Raw genomic sequence first — 18,434 nt, forward strand, 5'->3', positions numbered from 1 at the left:
AACAAAATCTCCTCTGCAGGAGTGGCCAGACTGGGCAAAGCCCAGTGTGTGCCCGGCGGCTTATCCCAGTGGGAAAGCCTGGGGTGAAGCAGGAAGGGTGGCAATGTGTGCCAGGGGGCTTATCAATACAGGCTGGGGGATGAAGGGGTTGAGAGCAGCTCTGCCAAGAAGGACCTAGGGGTGCTGGTGGATGAAGGATTGCACACAAGCCAGCAATGTGCTCTCACAGCCCAGAAGGGGCTGCAAGTATCTTGGGCTGCATCAAAAGGAGGGTGGCCAGCAGGTCCAGGGAGGTGATTCCGCTCCTCTGCTCTGCTCTGGTGAGACCCCACCTGGAGTCCTGTGTCGAGCTCTGGAGCCCTCAGTACAGGAAAGACATGGACCTGTTGGAGAGGGGCCAGAGGAGGCCACAAAAATTAGCAGAGGGCTGGACAGCTCTGCTGTGAGGACAGGCTGAGAGAGTTGAGGTTGTTCAGCCTGGAGAAGAGAAGGCTCTGGGGAGACCTTATTGTGGCCTTTCAGTACTTAAAAGGGGCCTGTAAGAAAGACGGGGACAGACTTTTTAGCAGGACCTGTTGCGACAGCACAAGGGGTGATGGTTTTAAACTAAAGGAGGGGAGATTCAGGCTAGACATGAGGAAGAAATTTTTTTACACTGAAGGTGGTGAAACACTGGCCCAGGTTGCCCAGAGAGGTGGTAGATGCCCCATCCCTGGAGACATTCAAGGCCAGACTGGATGGGGCTCTGAGCAACCTGATCTAGTTGAAGATGTCCCTGCTCATGGCAAGGGGAGCTGGACTAGATGACCTTTGAAGGTCCCTTCCAACCCAAGCTATTTTATGATTCTATTGTGCAGTTGGGCTGGTATTGGCAAGTGGGAGGCTAATGGCAGCTGGGGAGAGAACAGGAGTACTGGAGGGAAGAAAACATAATGCCAGGGCTGGTGGGAGATACAAATGTTTAAATTGGCATCTTGCCCTTATGTTAGCCAAAAGGTGCAGAACCTTGTTAAATTGCTCAGTGGGAGTTCAGACCCAAGTGTTGTTCAGTCTGGGGTGTGCACGATAAGCCAGGCATGTACAACAGAGAATGATGGGATAGCAGTTCACAGGGATGCTTTCTTTTATAAATTACATTTTATTGGACAGCTTTTTAATTTTTGTTATCAAACATTGACTAAATGCTTCTCTTTTAAGAGTACTGAGGGAGGGAGGCTGGGGTTTAATTCACTGGAGGTATCTTTTGTGTTGGGTACCAGCGGCTGATCTGATAAAGTGACTCCGTGGAAAAAAATGACTTTTATTAAATATGCTCTGTGTATATGATACGTGCTTGAATTATTAATGGCACTTCTTCCTGCAACCTAACTGTGGGAAGAGAGTGGATCTGTTCACAGGACTTTCGGCAAAGTACTTATGCAAAGAGCAGTCTAGCAAGGTAGAGTCTGAGAGCTGCAGGCAAAGATTAGCATCTCTGTAGCGAGACAATACTGTCTGGAGAATCTTTGCCTCCTGGTGTCAGATATTAAAGTATCTTTTTATAAAACAAAACCAAAACAACCTCACGGAAGTATTTATCCTTAGCACCCTCTTCTGGGCAAGTTCTTAGTGTCAGGGTTTTGTGATGACAGACAAGAGTTCTTATGATCTCTTGTGTTGTTTTAAGTTGCTTTGTCTCTTAGGTATCTCTAATGTTCTCAGAAGCTTACAGCTTGTGATATTAATAGAACAAAAGAAGCAGTTTCTTAATACGATGCCTACCAAAAATGTTACCATGTAAAATACATTTTTAATCTTCTTCATTGTGGTGGATATATATTGTTTATTATTTTGTTTTGAATATTTTTCTTTATAACAGTTTACCTCATGTTAGATATTCTTCACATATCCTCATGAAGATGCCACACATGTGGCATTATACAGCATTTTTAACATAACCGATGAATATAGCAGAGACTGAAATAAGCACTGTGTTAGAAGCACAAGCACCTGTAAGACAGCTTGCTGCCAGTCTAAGGGAAACAGGTAGACCTAATTTCATTTTACGTTTTGCTGCCATGATAGCTTTCTAGTTGTCTGCTTGTCATTTTTCCTGTGTTTAGAATACCATAGTAATGAATATTGGAGCCACTGGAGAGAATAGTGCAAAGCTGGTGGTTTCTCAGTCATACCTGGGAACTGTATTCTCCATAAGCAGTCCCTTTAGACTTCCTTTGGTTAAGAAGGGGAAGATTTTTCCCATTAAACTGTGGAAATTTGAACACATGGGCTTTATTTTGCCAAGCATGCACCTTTCTGATCTGTCAGAGGTTGCCAGTGTGGTTGCTGCATGGTCCCTTGTGAATGTTCTGTGCACTGCGTGAGGTCGCCTCTAACTGGGACGGGGCCTTACGTGATCTCCTGTTTTGCTTTATGCTAAGACTGAATTCCGCATCACATGTTCTGGTGAAAAAAAGTGCCAAGAAAGAATGTTTTTATTAAAAATAATAAATTTTCCCAGAAACTTGTGTGTGAAAGCCAACTCCTGTGCATTCCTAGCAACTTACTTTTTTCTCCTTTGTTTTGGGAATTGGTAATGCTGCAAAAAAATCAGTATCTCCAGGAATTTAGGGTCATTGGAACTGTGCAGCACTGATCTTTCCCTGATGGAAAACTCCAGTTGCATATTTTACATAGAGGAAAAGGTGGATGGGATGCAGTAGAACATGCTGATGTGGTGGTAAGAGGCAGTTGAAGGTGTGAAATATGAGTACTGACAATGCTGGTAAAAGAAAGCCAGATGTGTAGGAGATGAGTAGTAGTGTAGAAAAAGCAAACGATAGGCTGAGTGTTTAGAAGTTAAAAAGATCTTTTTCCTAGTTAATTACCTGCAGTGTCATGTCTGGAAAAATGTGATGTTTAGGCTTGAACTTAACATCTGTAGTGAAAATTGAGCATGGGGGAGAAGGTACAGGTAGGAAAAACCCACCCAGCATGAATCCTCAAAACCCTGGAGGCGTTATGTACCATCTGCATGAAGAACCCGACTTCTCCAGTGCTTGGCTCTTGGGGTTGGCAGCACAGTGTGTCTGCTGTGCCTGCGTGGCTCAGAGACTGGGTTTCCCAGGTCAGATCAAAACAGCCTGTGTGGTGGGGTATGGATCTGCTGGAAGTCGATGAACTCCAAAGAGATACTGGCTTTTGGTTATGGCTACCCCTCTTCATATGGATGTCTCCCTACAGGACTTCATTTTGAGCTGCAACTGCGTTGTTCAGGCAAGAAACTGAATCATAATCATATTTTAATGTGAGGTGCTAAGAGGTCTCCCATCAGCAATCTTCACTCACCTTGGCAGGGCTTTCTGTAAGAGAAGAAGTATCTTCTGTAGCTATCCTTGATGTTCTGAATAAAGAACATTCTGCTTGTAGCAGTCTGCTTTTTAACCCCTTCATTTCATGCTCTTTTTCAGAGGACGTGCTGAGTAAAGATGCTGGGGAGTGTGCAATATGCCTGGAAGAGCTGCAGCAAGGAGATACTATAGCACGGCTGCCTTGCCTCTGCATATACCATAAAGGGCAAGTATTCCTCAGGATGCATATAAAATTCCAGGTGGTTGCATGTAGTGGGTAACTCGTCTAAGGGCTACTTAAAGGAACGCTAAAACTAAGTTGCTTTTTACATTTAAAAAAACAAACAACAAAGAAACAAGAGCAGCAACCCTAAGGATGTTTTTAAAATGACATCTTTCTGCATCTCCACCAATGTATTTGAAGTCAGTTTTCCCTCCTATGGCCTTCTCATGGTTACATGAAAAGCCCACAGGAAAAATAAGGCAAAATCACCTGTATGGGGAAGGAATGCACATCATGGCTGTGGAGCTTAGGTTCTATGTACCTAAGTTTTGTCAGATACTAATAGATTTTTGGGGGGAGGAATGGAAACACTTTCTAAACCTGTTTGATATTTGTTTTCACAAATAACTGTAACTGCAGGAAGTAAAATGTCAATGAATGATAAAAGCAAGTTGATAGTGTTAGTAGCGAAGTAACCTGTGTATAATAGCTGAATAGTAACTTGTAAAGTGCATCCTTAGAGAATTTTAACACTTAGGAAATTCAGTTTTTCAACAGTGTTTAATATCCAAATATTACTGTGGTTTGGGGTTATTAAATTTTCCAATGATGTATGTGCTATACATATACTTATTTGTATAATGCAACACCTTGCTAGTCATTGAAATTATGAGAAACCAGTTTATATTTATATCTTACAGCTAAATGTTACAGAGATATTCATGTCAATTGTTTTCGTTTTTGTCTTGCATCTCACAGCTGCATAGATGAATGGTTTGAAGTAAATAGATCTTGCCCTGAGCATCCATCAGATTAAGACAAGATTCATGTTTTTAGGTAATATTAATTTTTAGATGCGTACACTTCAACCATAAATATCTTGATTATCTAAAATAACTTTTTATGCTATTTTTTTAGTTTGTGAATTTGCTACTGTGTCTCAGAACTGCAATATTAATCAGTAAGTATTGACGTATATTGCAATATGTAAAAGGTTTCTGCATCCTTATATGGCATGGTCTGAAATGATGTATTCCAATTTTAATACTGGAAAGTGGCAAGTCAGTGCCAATAAAGCCTTAGCATTAACTTTTAAAGAGTATTTTTTCCATGGAAATGAAGCAGAATTAAAAGATACAATTGTGTAATTTTGGATTGTTCCATGAGTGCTGCCATTTATTTCTGACGGAAAGCTTTTGGAATTATACGAAGAAGTTGAAACTAGATATTTTCAAAACCACTTTTATGTTAATGCATTCCAGAACGTTTAAAATAAATAAATAAATATGTTATCCTATTTCTGTCCATCCCATCTCACGGAGGTTCACATTTTTCCAGCTTATGTTTTGTGTTAATGATTGCAGATCTGCAATCAGTGTCAAAGGTTTAAAGGCTGGGTTTATTCTTTTAATGGACTAGTTTGAAAACTTTATCTTGCATTAAACTACTGCCCCCTAAGCGCTGCAAAACATACCAACAATCAGCGTGGTTCTTAGAGAAATGGAGATAGCTGAAATTCTGGCTGGTAGCTGAGGGTTTAGTTTTGTTGTTCTGATGGAATTTTTTTTTTTTTAATCTGAAGACTTTGGCATTTGTTTGTTCATTTGTTTCATCTTGCTTCATGAGTCTGTGCTGCAGGTCGTATTGTGGTGCAGTGGTTGTTGCAGGGGTAGCAGAGAGAACCTGAAGGCAGGTTCCCTGCTACAGGGGTAATTGTTTCAACCTCAGGGCAGTGTTAGCCAAAATTCATAAACAAACGCTTTTCCTGTTGTGCCCCCAACAACTGAATTGTGGAAGAAGCCTCCATGCTGTCTATGAGGTCATTTGTCTCTGCACATGCTCATGGGTGTTCTAACCTCTTGTTAAATTGGATTTGTTTTATTTCACAGCAGAGTTAGTGATAACTGGGGGCTTAGGGAAAAGGGGAAGGAAAACACAGTGGTTGTACTCATGTTGTCTGAGTGCTATACACTGAAACAGCTGAAATGATGGTACTTTGTCTTCTGCTTTTTCAACAGCTGCTTCCACTGATCAGAAAACATTGGAGATTTGAGGTTCCCGTGCTGAACACAGCGTGCCTGGCTTGAGACTTACTGTTCTTTGTGGCTGAAAAAGGCAAAGATGGACAGTGACACGGAAAAAGCGTTACAGACACCGGTTACTTGCCAGCAGCGCTCGGTATACCAAACACTCACGCAAAGAACACACAGGGATCTTGAAAATGCTGCACATTCTGTAACAATCGACTCCCCACAGACATTACTGACACTATTTTGTAACGAAGGCCAAAGTTCCTAATTTCAGCCTAACTTGTGGTTCTGTGAAGAAGCAGGTTATTGGACAGGTTTCCTGCTGCTTTGAGCGAAAGCGGAGACGTTCGATACGTGCTATCTGAGACCCTTGCAGGAGGATGACCCTGGTTCGGAGTGGGGAACGTTTTCACCTTCTTGTTGGCTGAAGAAGAGTAAATGGCAAACTAAATATAATCTAACAGTGTGACCTTAATTTACTGAATTCACACCCTGTTTTACGTTCTTCACTTTTTTCAAGAACAGAAAACATAAACTCCTCTGCATAGGAATACTGTATTTCAAAATTTTGTAACTAAATCTTTGTCACAATGCAGTCCAAAGAGTAAAACCAGGACAGGTAACTAATTTATATTGATGAAGCTATAGGGATTGTTGAAATCTGCACATTGTGTCGCTATTTAAGTAACTAAAACTTCTCTTTTACTGCTCGTGAGTAAGAACAACAACAACAAAAATGCAGCAAAGCAAAATCTTACAGCTATGCAACTTTTTTTTAAATAGGAAAAAAAAAAGAAGAATTACCAATTTTAAGTGCTGCCAGTTAAGGTAATTTGTTTAACGGGTATTTTTTTAAAAATGTTTCAGGTAATTATTTTGTTGTACTATTCTCATCTCCAGGCTGCCTCCTGAGGTGTAAACGAATAGCTGCAAATGTGGGCACAGCAAGAGGTTTTTATAGGCATGGGTTGAGATAACATCGAGGTAGGATTTGTGTTGAATTTTTAAAACATGTGTAAGTTTTTGTTTCCTTGTTTGGATTATTTTTTTTGGTGGCAGGATCTGTAATACTTTGCATCTAAATCCTTGGTCTCTTCATGTGGAGACCGGCATTTGACGGTGGTTTTTGGTGCTTGTTGGTTTTGGTTGGTGGGATTTTAAAAATTTTTTTAAATGCACCTGCATTTGTTTAATTTATTATTATTTTGCTGTATTGTATTGATATAACCAGGGCTCCACGAACAAGGGATGTGTCTGGTTGGGTACACCAAGTAAAACTGTGGAGAACTGTTAGTTCCCATAAAATATCACAGTTTAAAAAAACAAAGACAGGGAGGTGGGGGGGGAAGCCAAACTGGAACAGATATCAGGGCTGAGAAGCATACTTTTTGCATCAAGAATTAATCATAGTAGTTTCTGCATTTCACAGTACAGGGAAGAGTTTATAAATATTTATTACCAACAGCATTTTTAGTGAGTTTCAATAGTTAAAATAAATTGCACAACACTTTGAACATTTTTTTCTTGTATATCCGTAATTCTGCTTTTTTTAAGTACATAATTCTCTCTGTTGCTACTGTGATTCATATCAAAAAGGGCATAGAACAGGAGCAACTGCTGCTATCTGGAGAACAAGTGTGGTGCATGTTACTAAGCTCTTCTCTCTTGCTTGCAGAACAATTCTTGCAATTCTTTTTCTCCTGAATGTTGCTCTGTAAAATGCCTTTGTTATGCTGCAAATCTGAAAGAGTCCAAAGTAGGTAATTGTCATGATCGCTCGTGCAGTTTCCACATTTTTGGGCTTGCATCACCGGTTTCAGCTGAACCTGTAAGTATGGGGCTCTGTTGTATTCTCTTTTTCAGTGGGAGCAGAATCATTTTGTCACACTTCCAATTCTTTAGTCACATCAAATGTACAGTCGTTCCCTATACAGATTCCTTTTTAGTCGAGAATATTTGTGTTGCCTTGTATTATCCTGGGGGGGAGGGAGGGAGGGGATGAGGAATTACAGCACCTGTAATACCCCAACAGTGGTGTTGCCTGCAGGCCCACGTTCCCAAGGTTTTAAATTCCTGCTGTCTTCTGAAAGTAAAGCCTTTTACATTTGCATTGATTTAAAGTTTACTGTTGGCTTCATGCCTACAGAAACTCCCCTGTAATAATGTAAAGGGAGTAGGTAAGTGTTTTGGTGTCCTGTGCTCCGAGGTCATAGATAGCCTTTGGCTTGGGAATTAAGTAGGTAAATATTATAAACATAAATCTCTTTACAACTTAAGCTCAGTTTTGGTAGTTCATATTTCTAGTTTGGTTACTTTTTGGGGTTTTTTTGTTTTGTTTTTTTTGGTTTTTTTTTGAAAAACGTTAATTTTCTGTATTCAGATGCAAGTAGCTGGTTTGAAGACCCAGCAGTTATCCCTGCTGTCCTGCACTTAGGCCCAGTGTCTGAAAAGCAACCCACTCGTGATCACACTGGTGCGTGGTTTTGCAGGCAAGAGTGTGTTGCTGCTTCCATGAGCACAGTAGAGCAGCAATACCCTGGATTATTTGAAGAAATGATATGAGGTCAGCCTTAGATCCTAGTTTGGCATTCTTGGTGTCCATAAATCTCTTCTGAAAGGCTACAGGAGGTTTTCTGGTATCAAAACCTGTAATATAGGCCAAGCCTAGAATGACCGTGGAAGCATGAAAGTGATGCTTGGGTTTGCAAACACCTGTGGAGACTCACCTGTGTCAGCTTTCTGTCGCCAGCTATGTTGGTCAGCTGGCGACGACCATGCTGTAGATGTAGTTCTAGTCATAGGCAACACCTTTGTTTTAAGAATGTTCTCACAGAGGTCCTGAGTCATTGTGCTTCAGAAGGGGAAAATAAACACCAAACAAGTCCTGTGTCTTGATCAAGGAACACCACACTCGTCCACAAGGAGCAATAACTTAAATTGCAGTGTGATATGCTTCTTTGTCTGTAAATATCTTGAGATTGCCAATTCTGTGCTGTTTCAGAGTATTTTCTGTCATCTGGCCTATATCTTCCCTAAGTATGTAAGAGTGTGAAATAATTCCCATACTCAGGTCTGCCATAAACATGCTGCTTGCCAGAGGGGAAGAGTAGACTCAACGCTGTCTTGAAATGTGGGATTTTCTGAACTTGTAACGTATCTGCGTATTTTGAGTAGTAACTTGAGTTTCGAAGTTCGTAGTGGAGGTGGCTATGAGTTGGATTGTATATAACCCTACTGCATCCAATACCAAGAGAAACATGCTCCTGTCAGCACAGGGCACCCATTGCCCTGTCTCTTATAAAGCAGCATACATAAAGTAACACTTGCCTTTTGAAGGAGGTAGCTAATTTTCATTCAGTGTGTACATTCAGCAATGAGTTCAGTGAGACATAAAAGCAAAAATACAGAGCATGCTGCAGATTTGTGGTATTTTAGTTTGGGGAAGAATAAAGCAGAAAACAGACCGTCTTATTAGTAATTAATTTTACTTTCATATTCAAGGGTAAGTGTACCGCAGTATTTTGAAATGGAACATGTAGGTAATGTACAAAGATATGGGTGTATACTTGTGACCTTTTTTTCTCCCCTACTCCTCCCTCTTTATGATGCAAAGGAGGTTTTTTGACTTAATCTTGAGATTTATACATTTATCCTACTTCTTAATGCTAGGAGCACTGACTTCTTAGTTAAGTCTTTGCTGAAAGGCTGGAGAGCTGGTAAAACTGACTCCCAGAAGACTAAAATCTCAGCACATGTGGGAAAGATAATTTTTATTCAGAAATGTGGGTCTTCGGTGTTTCTGGTTGGATAATGTCTAATACGTAAGATGTGCTTATGGATGCTTTTAGTATGTCGCCTTTTCCATGTGAGGGCTTCAGAAACTTGCTGCGTTTCTCCTGTGTCCCACCAAAAGCAGGGAACATGGCACTTGAATGTCACCGCTATCTGTACGTAAACAGCAACAAAGCACACATTGCTTTTGAAGTAGGCCATGATCTCTCCGAGTTTCTGTGAATCTTAGCTGCTTTCCCATATTGAAAGAGAATATTTGTGTGCAAATCCGCTATTGCTGTTTTGTACCTGATTTTGCTGTACAGTTGGGAGTCTCCTGCTGAGAGACGACCTGATACTTGGGAACGAAGAAGTGCTACTATGAATCTTCCCGCTCACCTTTGCCAGAGGAGGATTATCTCATTAGGCCACATCCCCTTAATTTTTTAACATTTGGACAGGCTTTCCATTGTCATCGGCAAAAGTAACGTCAGAGGTTGTAGCTGGAAGAGGGGGGCTTGTTAGGGGTTTCGCTTCAACCCAGCCAAAAACGCTTTTTCCTGCAGCAGTGTCATCAGCTTGTACCACTTCTTGTTGTTCCAAATACTCTTAATATGAGAAATTAGTTACAGAACCGTGTCCAGATTTTGTCTTCTAAATGTAAAACTTCTGTGATGTTTCTCCATATAAATTAACCTGCTTCTGAAGTCAGGTTGAAGGTGTTTTAGCCTGTTAAGGGGAAAAAAAAAAGAAAAAAAAATAATCCTTACTCTCAAGTTGTCTCAAGTTGCATTTGTTTGACTGGGCAGCTCGGCTGGCTTCCCACGCTGCTGCATCGTGTTCTGTAAAGTCATTTCTCATTTAAGTACATTAGAGCTGATGATGGGATAAACCATAAAATGACCTGACTGTGGGGCATTATTAGTTGCTGTAGATTTGCTCAGGTAAACAACGGCAGGAATAGCCAGCACCTATAAAAGGCTGGATTTGGCTCTGTCTTGGATCTAAGAAGGTGCTGGTGCACAAGAAGCGGAGGGCAGCGAGCCCGCTAGCTGATCCTTCTGGCAGCTTTTAATCTCTGTATGTTTGTTTGAGAGACTTTTGCCCTTGGGTGTGCTTTGGCAAAGATTTTGCAACGATAAGTAGGATTTGCTTGATTCTGGCAGAGTTTCAAGTCTAAGTAACCCAGCGTTGCAAGAATCTAATCCGTTGCCGAAGCCTGTTCCTCCTGTTTTCCCTCAAGTCTATCCCTTTCATTGCTAATTTGTTACATTTAATAGTAAACACTTCTCTACATGCCTGGTCACAAGCTCTCAAGGTGTGAAATGCTAACCGGAGACATCAAAGGGTGATTCTGTGCTCTTCCTGTATATATTAAGATGAAGCTGAAGTATTTGTTATCGTACAGTCAAGAATTCTCTCTCCTAGCTGATATTGCCAAAGCACTATAACTTTCAAGGAAGAAGGGAGGTGGCTTAGCTGTAGAGGGGATGTTTTAATAAACTACTGGATTTTAAAAGCTGCAGCATCGGTGCTGAATGAGTGGTGATCCGGAATTAACCTCATCACTTGATTGCAAATCTCATTCTGGCTCTTCCTGCCCTTTGGCAGGTACCCGCTGGTAGGGAGCAGAGTGGATATTCCCCCTTTTTGTTGGATGCCTCTGCCCACAGAGCTAACCCTGCCCACAAGGAGTTAGAGGGAACTCCGTGCTAGCTTCTGAAATGCCACCCGTACGCGCAGTGGTAATGGACAAGACGTCTTCCTTCATTACCCAGAGCAGAAATCAGAATGTAATTTGCAACGTCTAATGTAAAACATGTTTGTATTTTTTTTTTAATTGAGCGGTATGATTGCAAGTTGACTTAAGTTGTCCTAAGGTACTCTTTTCAGTGGTTTGCCAGTACATAGTCATGAATGAAAATATTTTTTTATTGATTTTTAGGTTGTATGTTTAACATTCCATTCATGTAAAATATGTACAAATATATGTAATAAATCTTTTGAAGCACACTTTTCTTCACACTTTCCAGGTGATTTTTTTTTTTTAATATTAGTGAAAGAGGCCTCACTATCGCCTCTGCATGTCTGTGCTGCACACCAAACCGAAGCAGAGGAAGGAAAAGCAACACGTGGTGTACAGTCACAGCTAAAAAAGCAACTTGTTATCTCGCCTGTGTGCAGTTCTACAGGCAGGAGTGCAGACCCTTCGGGCAGCCCCTGGCCCCTCTCGGAGCCCCTTTTTGCACTCTGCCTGTGTCCTGCCAAGCGACGGCGTGACCAGCTCTCATCCAGCTGGCTGGGCTGGGCTGGTGAAGCAGAGCTGATGGAGCTGCTGTTCTGCCAGGGTGGCTGGTGGCTGCAGGTGTCTCCGCTTGGTGTGTCCTCTGGTGATCCTCAGCAGACACAGTAGCCTTCAAGGTGAGCAGAAATGAGGACTGCCAGGTCTGGAGGGTGGGAAACTTATGCAGGTGGTTTAAAACGAGTAGGAAAAAAACAAAGACCAAAACAAGAAGGGCCAAACAGCCCTTTCTTATCACCCAGGAAGTGGGAAGCTCCATCAAAGTATCAAGCTAAGCTGAGTACACTGCTTGTTCCTTCAGAATCCTCTCCCCAAACAGCACTTGTGCTTCCTCCTAAAATGCTTCATACTGTCCTCTTTAAGACTGACTCCTTGCCAGTGCACCCGTGGCTGGGCAGTGCGTGGGTCTCGTTGTCCCCAGCGGTCACCAAAGCTCTCTTGTCTGTCACTAAACAGCTGGGACGAGGCTGCTACAACAAGCTGCCGCAGAGCCACGTTGCTGGAGGAGGGAGTTTCTGCCCAGAGCCACGGAGGGTGTTAAATCATTCTCCAGCTGAGCTCTCTGGCAAGGGCAAAGCACTGGGAACCTCCTTCGGGGGCAGCAGCTGCAGCTACCGGAGCTCATGTCATCTCCACTGCTGCAGGGAACCGCGGGGACAAAGACACGACCACGTTATTTACTCCACACCTTTCCTGCAGCCCTGGTGCTAAAAGTGAGATGAGGAGGGATACACAGATGAGCCACGTGCTACTGAGGACACGCAGGTTTTTGATGGTGTATGGTCTAAGTCTGCCGGGGGAAGAGGGCGATTTTACACCCCTTCCTCCACACTAGTTGGGGGTGGAGCAAAATCAAAGTGCATTTCACCAAAGTTATGTAGAGCACCAGTGGGGAAAATGAGAGGAGTTCACTCTCCGGGCAAGAAACAGCTTTTCTGATGTTGGCACGTTGCATCTCAACCCAACGGGGTGCTGCTCCCAGATGGGTTGGATGTCAGCAGGCTGGTAATAGCTGCTGGTGGAATGTGATGCAAGTATTTATTGCACAGGTTCCTCTGAGGCTGGGTGTCCATCCTCGCTTGCTCCATTTTGGGGAGAATCCTTCTGGTGTGGGTAGGGGTAGCGGAACCCCTTGTTAAAGCATGGTGATAGTCACAACCCTCACAATTCTCTCTGTGGGAGATGGTAGTTTTAATGCATGAATTATTCAAGTCTGCATCAAGAGACAGTTGGATGTAATTACTAAGGAACGTGTTCACGTCTCTTGCTCGTGTAACTTCCCCCCTCACACCCTCCCCAGTCACCTTCTGGGAAGCCTGAATTCCTTCATTGCCAGTAATTCCTGTGTTTTTCTCCTCAGTCTCGAGCCATATTATGGAAGCAATTGATAACTAGTTAGAGCCACATTTGGCTTCACATCAGGAAAATCTGCTGGAAATTATTCCAGTTCAGTAGGTACAGGATTTCATGCGTGGAATTTAAATTAGTGGCATCTGTTGGTATCATGTCCTGCGCTCCTTCCTACGGCTGGGACATGCTGCCTCTGCCCCAAGTTACTTGCCCTGGGGGTAAACGGGTGGCTGGTGCCAGGCTGCTCCCAGGGGCTGCCAGCGTGAGATGGTGATGCTGCACGTGTGTCTGTGTGTGTGTCTGTCCCCACTACCGCTCACTGTTGCTTGTTACAGCCAGTGCCTGCATCTGGAGGCAGCGTTGCTTTTAGTGGGAAGGGCCGCAACACCTGCAGCAAATGGAGAGGGGGGAGAGTCCCCTGCAGCAGCTGGAGCTAAATGGGGACATTTCCTCCCCTGGCTTTTGAGTGCCCTGTGCTGGAAGGTCCCGTGCTCCTCCTGAGGCTACAAGACCCGAGCAATGTCAGTGCTCAATGTCTGGGGCTCAGGCTGGAGCCTGCTGGTCTCTGTGAGCATCACTCCGTGTATTTGTTTAGCTGAGGAGGTGCAGGGAGAGGGGTGTCTGCATCCACAAAGCCAAACAAGCCCATAGAGGACACTGCTTGTGAGGTGCTGTGCAGCTCGTGCCCACTGTCTCTTTGCCAGCCGGCCACTGGACAAGGAGCCTCAGCAAAAGTCAAGTGAGATGGCATTTTCCAGTCCTCATTCAATAAAGCATCTGTTTTCTGAGGGGGATGAGATCAGGGATGCGTGGGGGCAGGGAGGAGGGTTTGACATAAATAAATAATTGTGTAAAGCCCATCCCCAGTTGACGCAAGATGACTCACTCCTCGTAAAGGCAAGAGCGTAGAGGAGGCAGATATTAAAAGCACAGGGATGGGTCCTCAGACAGCTCAGTGGAGACTGCAGGTGCTTGGTGCCTTTCTGGATTGGGCTCTTTATGTTTTGAGTCATGTTTTGCTGACCTTCTGCCCTGCTTTTTGTTTTCACTCTAGTTACAGATTTCTTTGTTTGAACACGGGTTTAAATTGTAACAAAGACTTACTTCCCTCCACCTCCTTCCATTCCCAGTTACTTCTTTAAGCTGGCTTCAAACAGAAGGGAAACCTAAAGCCTCTGTCTGAGCCTGGACAGGTTTTGTCACCAAGGAGAACGACCTGTGGGGTCTCCTCACTCACTCCCTGCCTCAGTGGACTCCCTGCCCGAGTGACTCCTAAAGGGGGCAGCTTTCCTCTTCACAAGTCACCTGGGCCAGGATTAACATCTGCTAAACTCAGGATTAAGGAGCCTGGCAGGTAATGGAATCATGAAAACTTGACAGCTTCATTTACTCCAGCCTGTGAGGTCTAAGCCTCCCGGCTCGCAAGGTTTTAGCAGCTAATTAACTTGCTGTATAGGATGAATCCACAGAAGCAAGTAGTTGGGAATAATTTAGTTGTTTGCAAAGGGTTGGCTAGAGCTGGAGCTCCATCTCTCTCCCCCATGGGAGCAGAGCAGGCACTTCTGCCTGGGCTGGTTTGCTCTTGGGCACAGCTCACTGTAGAGTTGCAAGTGGCCCATCAGCTGAGCCACCAGCAGCCACCCCATGGGCCAGCTGCCCGTTTTGGGGGCCAGGGCAAGGGAAGCGCGGCACCTTTCTCAGCAAAGGTTCTCAAATCCAGGCTCACCTGCGCTGCACTGAACTGCCCCTGGGCAAGGGTGCTAAGCTTGGGGAAAGGGTCTGTTCATTCCTCTTTGGTGCGTGGGGCTGCCGCCCCCCAAGCACAGCTGGGGCCGTGAAAGCCGGTGGCTCTGGGGTGAGGGAATAAGAGGAGCCAACAAAGCAGGAAAACTGCGTCCAGTGAGGTGACAGAGCCGCTCCCATGTGAATGACCCTGAGCTGTGCTGTTGCACGTGTGAGGCTTGGGCTGGGACAAGGTCAGGGCGAGGGCTGGGATTTGGACTCCAGGCCGTGCCTTAGCAGCTCTGCTGGGTGGAGAAAACGTGGTGGCGGTTACCAGCAGGACAGCCAGAGCCAGGGAAACACCTACTTCTTCTCCCCTGTACTTGGCACCCATTTCTGCATCTTCCATTTCTACATGCCTCCAGAAGGTCCCAGCCTCCCACAGCTCTTGGGAAGTCCCCAGTTCAGCAGCCTGGGTGCCAGCAGCAGCTGCAGACCCCGGCACTACAAGGGTTCAGGTATCACCACCTTAACGCCTCGCTTGACGCCCAAAGGCACTGAGCTGGGTGGGTGAGGTGGCATCAGCCCTGCCGGGAATCTCCTGCTTTCTGGTGCGGTCACCCAGGGATTCCCATCAGAGCAGATGTGTGAGGGTGCAGGACACCCCCCGCTTTCCCAATATAAAGCAATGGCTGTAGTTTTTGCTCCTGCCTGACAACAAGACCAGTTTTTATTTCCTCACCTGCTATGATGCCTCTGAAGCTGAACCTGCTCATCTCTCTGAAGCACCGGTGCTCCTTTCAAGTCCAGCTGCGTACCTGAGGCAAGTTATTTCAAAACATGGCAGCTCATGCCCTTGCCTCTCATTCACCTCTGGGAGGGGACAGTTAACCTCGGCCCTGCTGAGAGTCATGGAGGATTTGAATATGAGTTCTTCAGGACAAAAGAGGGGCCTCCCCAGCGCCCATGGCCCTTCCTGCAGCCTCCTGCCATTTGTCCCCACCTGGGGAAGAGAGGAAGGAGTCGCTGCTGTTGCTACATCATGTTTTTAGAAGCCTCGATCATCCCACAAGGCAACGGAGAGCCCCCAGCAAGGGAACAGAAACCATCTCCTGTGAGTACATTCAGGGTCCCCCGGTGCAGCAGGCAGCTCCCAACCCTGCCTCTGTTTCCATCTAGCACGATCCTGCTGTTTTGTTTTTACCTCCTCAAGCAACAGTCAGGTGCTTTGTGCACAGCTGCAGCTTTTTGCTGCTAAGATTATTTGTTCCATTAGTTGAAAACTGAGTGGCCCTTGCAGCAACCTCTCCTTCCTCACGGCATGCCCGTCCCTTGCTGCCTTGGCTCTGATGCCTTCGCTCCCAAGTGCAGCCATATATACAATTTTGCAATTTTTCCTTTGCTTTAGGTAAGGGAAGGCAGTGAAGCCCCAGGGAAGCAGGGGTGCGTCTCTCACAGTCTTTCAGCGTCGATGCTGCTCCCACAGCATGGATGGGATATTGGGATCCTGTGCTGGCTGTGGTGGAAGACCAAGGGCTGTGAGTCTTGAACTGGAGATGCAGGTCTGACACCCCATTAGTGGCACTAAATCAGGCTCAGAGGAGGATCCTTTCCCGAAGACCTGGCAGTGTGTGACAGCGTGGGGCAGTGCTGTGTTACAGCTGGAGCATCTTTCTCATGTGGAGAGACTGAGAGAGCTGGGTCTGTTCAACCTGGAGAAGGCTGAGAGGGGATCTCATAGATGTTTATAAATATCTGAAGGGTAGGTGTCAAGAGGATGGGGCCAGATTCCTTTCAGCAGTGCCCAACAATAGGATGAGGGGCAATGGGCGCAGACTGAAGCAAAGGAGGTTCCTTCTAAAAATGAATAGAAACTTCTTTACTGTGAGGGTGCCAGAGCACTGGCCAGAGAGGTTGTGGAGTCTCCTATGGAGACATTCGACATCTGTCTGGACACATTCCTGTGTGATCTGCTCTGGGTGAACCTGCTTTAGCAGGTGGGTTGGACTAGATGATCTCCAGAGGTCCCTTCCAACCCCAACCATTATGTGATTCTGTGTGTGTGATTCTCTGGGGGCCACTCTGTTATTGGGCACCACCAGCAATCGCACACATTGTGCACCAGCAAAATGAAAGTGTTGCACCTTGAGCCAGCAAGAGCTTGCCCCTAGCAGCGGATGGAAACACAGTGAGTTGCTGCAGCCAGTGCTGGACACAGCACGGCAGCAGAGTGTGAAACCATCGTGGTTTCCCTCCTGGCCCCTAACTGGGTTGGAACCTGCTGCTGGAAAGTTCTCTCGGGGACAGTGGCAGCTGCGAGTGCCCTTCTCCAGCTGTGGCAGGTCCCCTCTCCTGCCTGCAGCCACAGTTAGTGAGGCTGTCACGGTCCCATTGTGATATAGCCAAGTATCTGCTTGACAGGGCTTCAGCAGAGCCAAAGCACTTGCAGGCAGCCTGTTGGAGTTCTTTAAAAAGCTGTTTATTATCACAGTGGACAAGTGGAAGAAACATAACGCCGCGTACAGAGAAGGTCTTAGCAAATTACAAACAAGTCTTAAAAAAAGTTACAGTTGTCTCTGAACTTGAGTAAACAAGGCTCTGGCTTCAAGCTGCAAATGCTCTGGCACACTCCACAAATAGTCCAGTAAGACTACGAAGAAAGAACCGCAGCCTGAAATACTGTGCTGATCAGCAAGGAAACTCCAGCTGCTCCCAGAGCAGCAACCCCTTTTCCCAGCAGCAGCTTCCCAAAGCTGTGACATGCTGTGGGGCACAGACCCTCTGCCCTGGCCGAGCTGGGAGCAGGATGCTGTGAAACTCCTTGGTTTTGTCAAAGCCAGACTGAGCTGCGCTCAGATCATCAGTCCAGCCTAAATGAGTGCTCACAGCCCAAAATCGCCTCTGCAGTGAGTGGCTGTGACTGGCACGGTCACTGGCACCATCATCGGTGCCAAACTCTGTCCTTTGTGGAGCTGGGCTTCATTCTGCCACCACTTAACTCTGAGTTCAGTGGCTGCAGCCCCGTAGATGCTCCTGTCCCTGAACACGGTGACCTGGCTGTTAACAGCCGGGCATGTAACAGGATTTGCAACAGGGTTCGGGTTGTTGTCTCGCTCCAAAAGCTGCTCTGGACCAAAAACAAAAGGGGCAGAAGTGTCTGCACTGGAAAGCTTGGAGAGAACTGTCAGGGACACTTTGTACTGCTCTAGCCTACTGGTGAAATGAGGACAGGGGCTGGAGTTTTAAATTATATTTTCTACCAGGTAAATTAGCAAGTAATTCAATTATTAGAGCAAACTGAGAGCACTCTGCCTTTCAACACAGGCAAATGCCACCTCTGGTGAAGGCCTTTCTGCACCAGTGTTTCCTCCCTGCCATGAGGGCAGGGTGGCCAAACAGGAATAACATTTTGATAGTGCACGGTTGTCCGACTTGTTAAAGTCACTGAGAAGCCTTTAAATGACTGGCTTTGGCAGATGTTTTCACTGTTGAACTCCAGCTCTTCAGTAACTGTGTTCCCTTTTGCCTCTGTAAACAAATGGCTCAGGTGCAGAGATCAATTCACGTTAGCTGACTTTCCCCTGGTACAGGCCAAAAGCCTCATCTGTCTCCCTGTGAAAAATCAGTGCTAATATCATGGACAGGGAGGCAAAGCCACTCAAAAATAATGAGCACTAAGTTCTTATTCTTTTTTTTTTTAAAAAAAA

General features: G+C 45.2%; 1 protein-coding gene across 1 annotated transcript in view; it reads left to right on the forward strand.

Annotated features, from left to right (window-relative positions):
- Window positions 1-7,556, forward strand: part of ZNRF2 (zinc and ring finger 2) — a 56,452-nt gene extending 48,896 nt beyond the window's left edge. The window contains 3 exon segments of the mRNA XM_082045781.1: window positions 3,450-3,555; window positions 4,312-4,389; window positions 5,571-7,556. Coding sequence (XP_081901907.1) covers window positions 3,450-3,555; window positions 4,312-4,369 — 164 coding nt within the window. The 3' untranslated portion in view covers window positions 4,370-4,389; window positions 5,571-7,556.
- Window positions 7,557-18,434: the final 10,878 nt, after the last annotated feature.

Source organism: Streptopelia decaocto, assembly GCF_964273445.1.
Source record: "Streptopelia decaocto genome assembly, chromosome: 2".
Taxonomy (NCBI): domain Eukaryota; kingdom Metazoa; phylum Chordata; class Aves; order Columbiformes; family Columbidae; genus Streptopelia; species Streptopelia decaocto.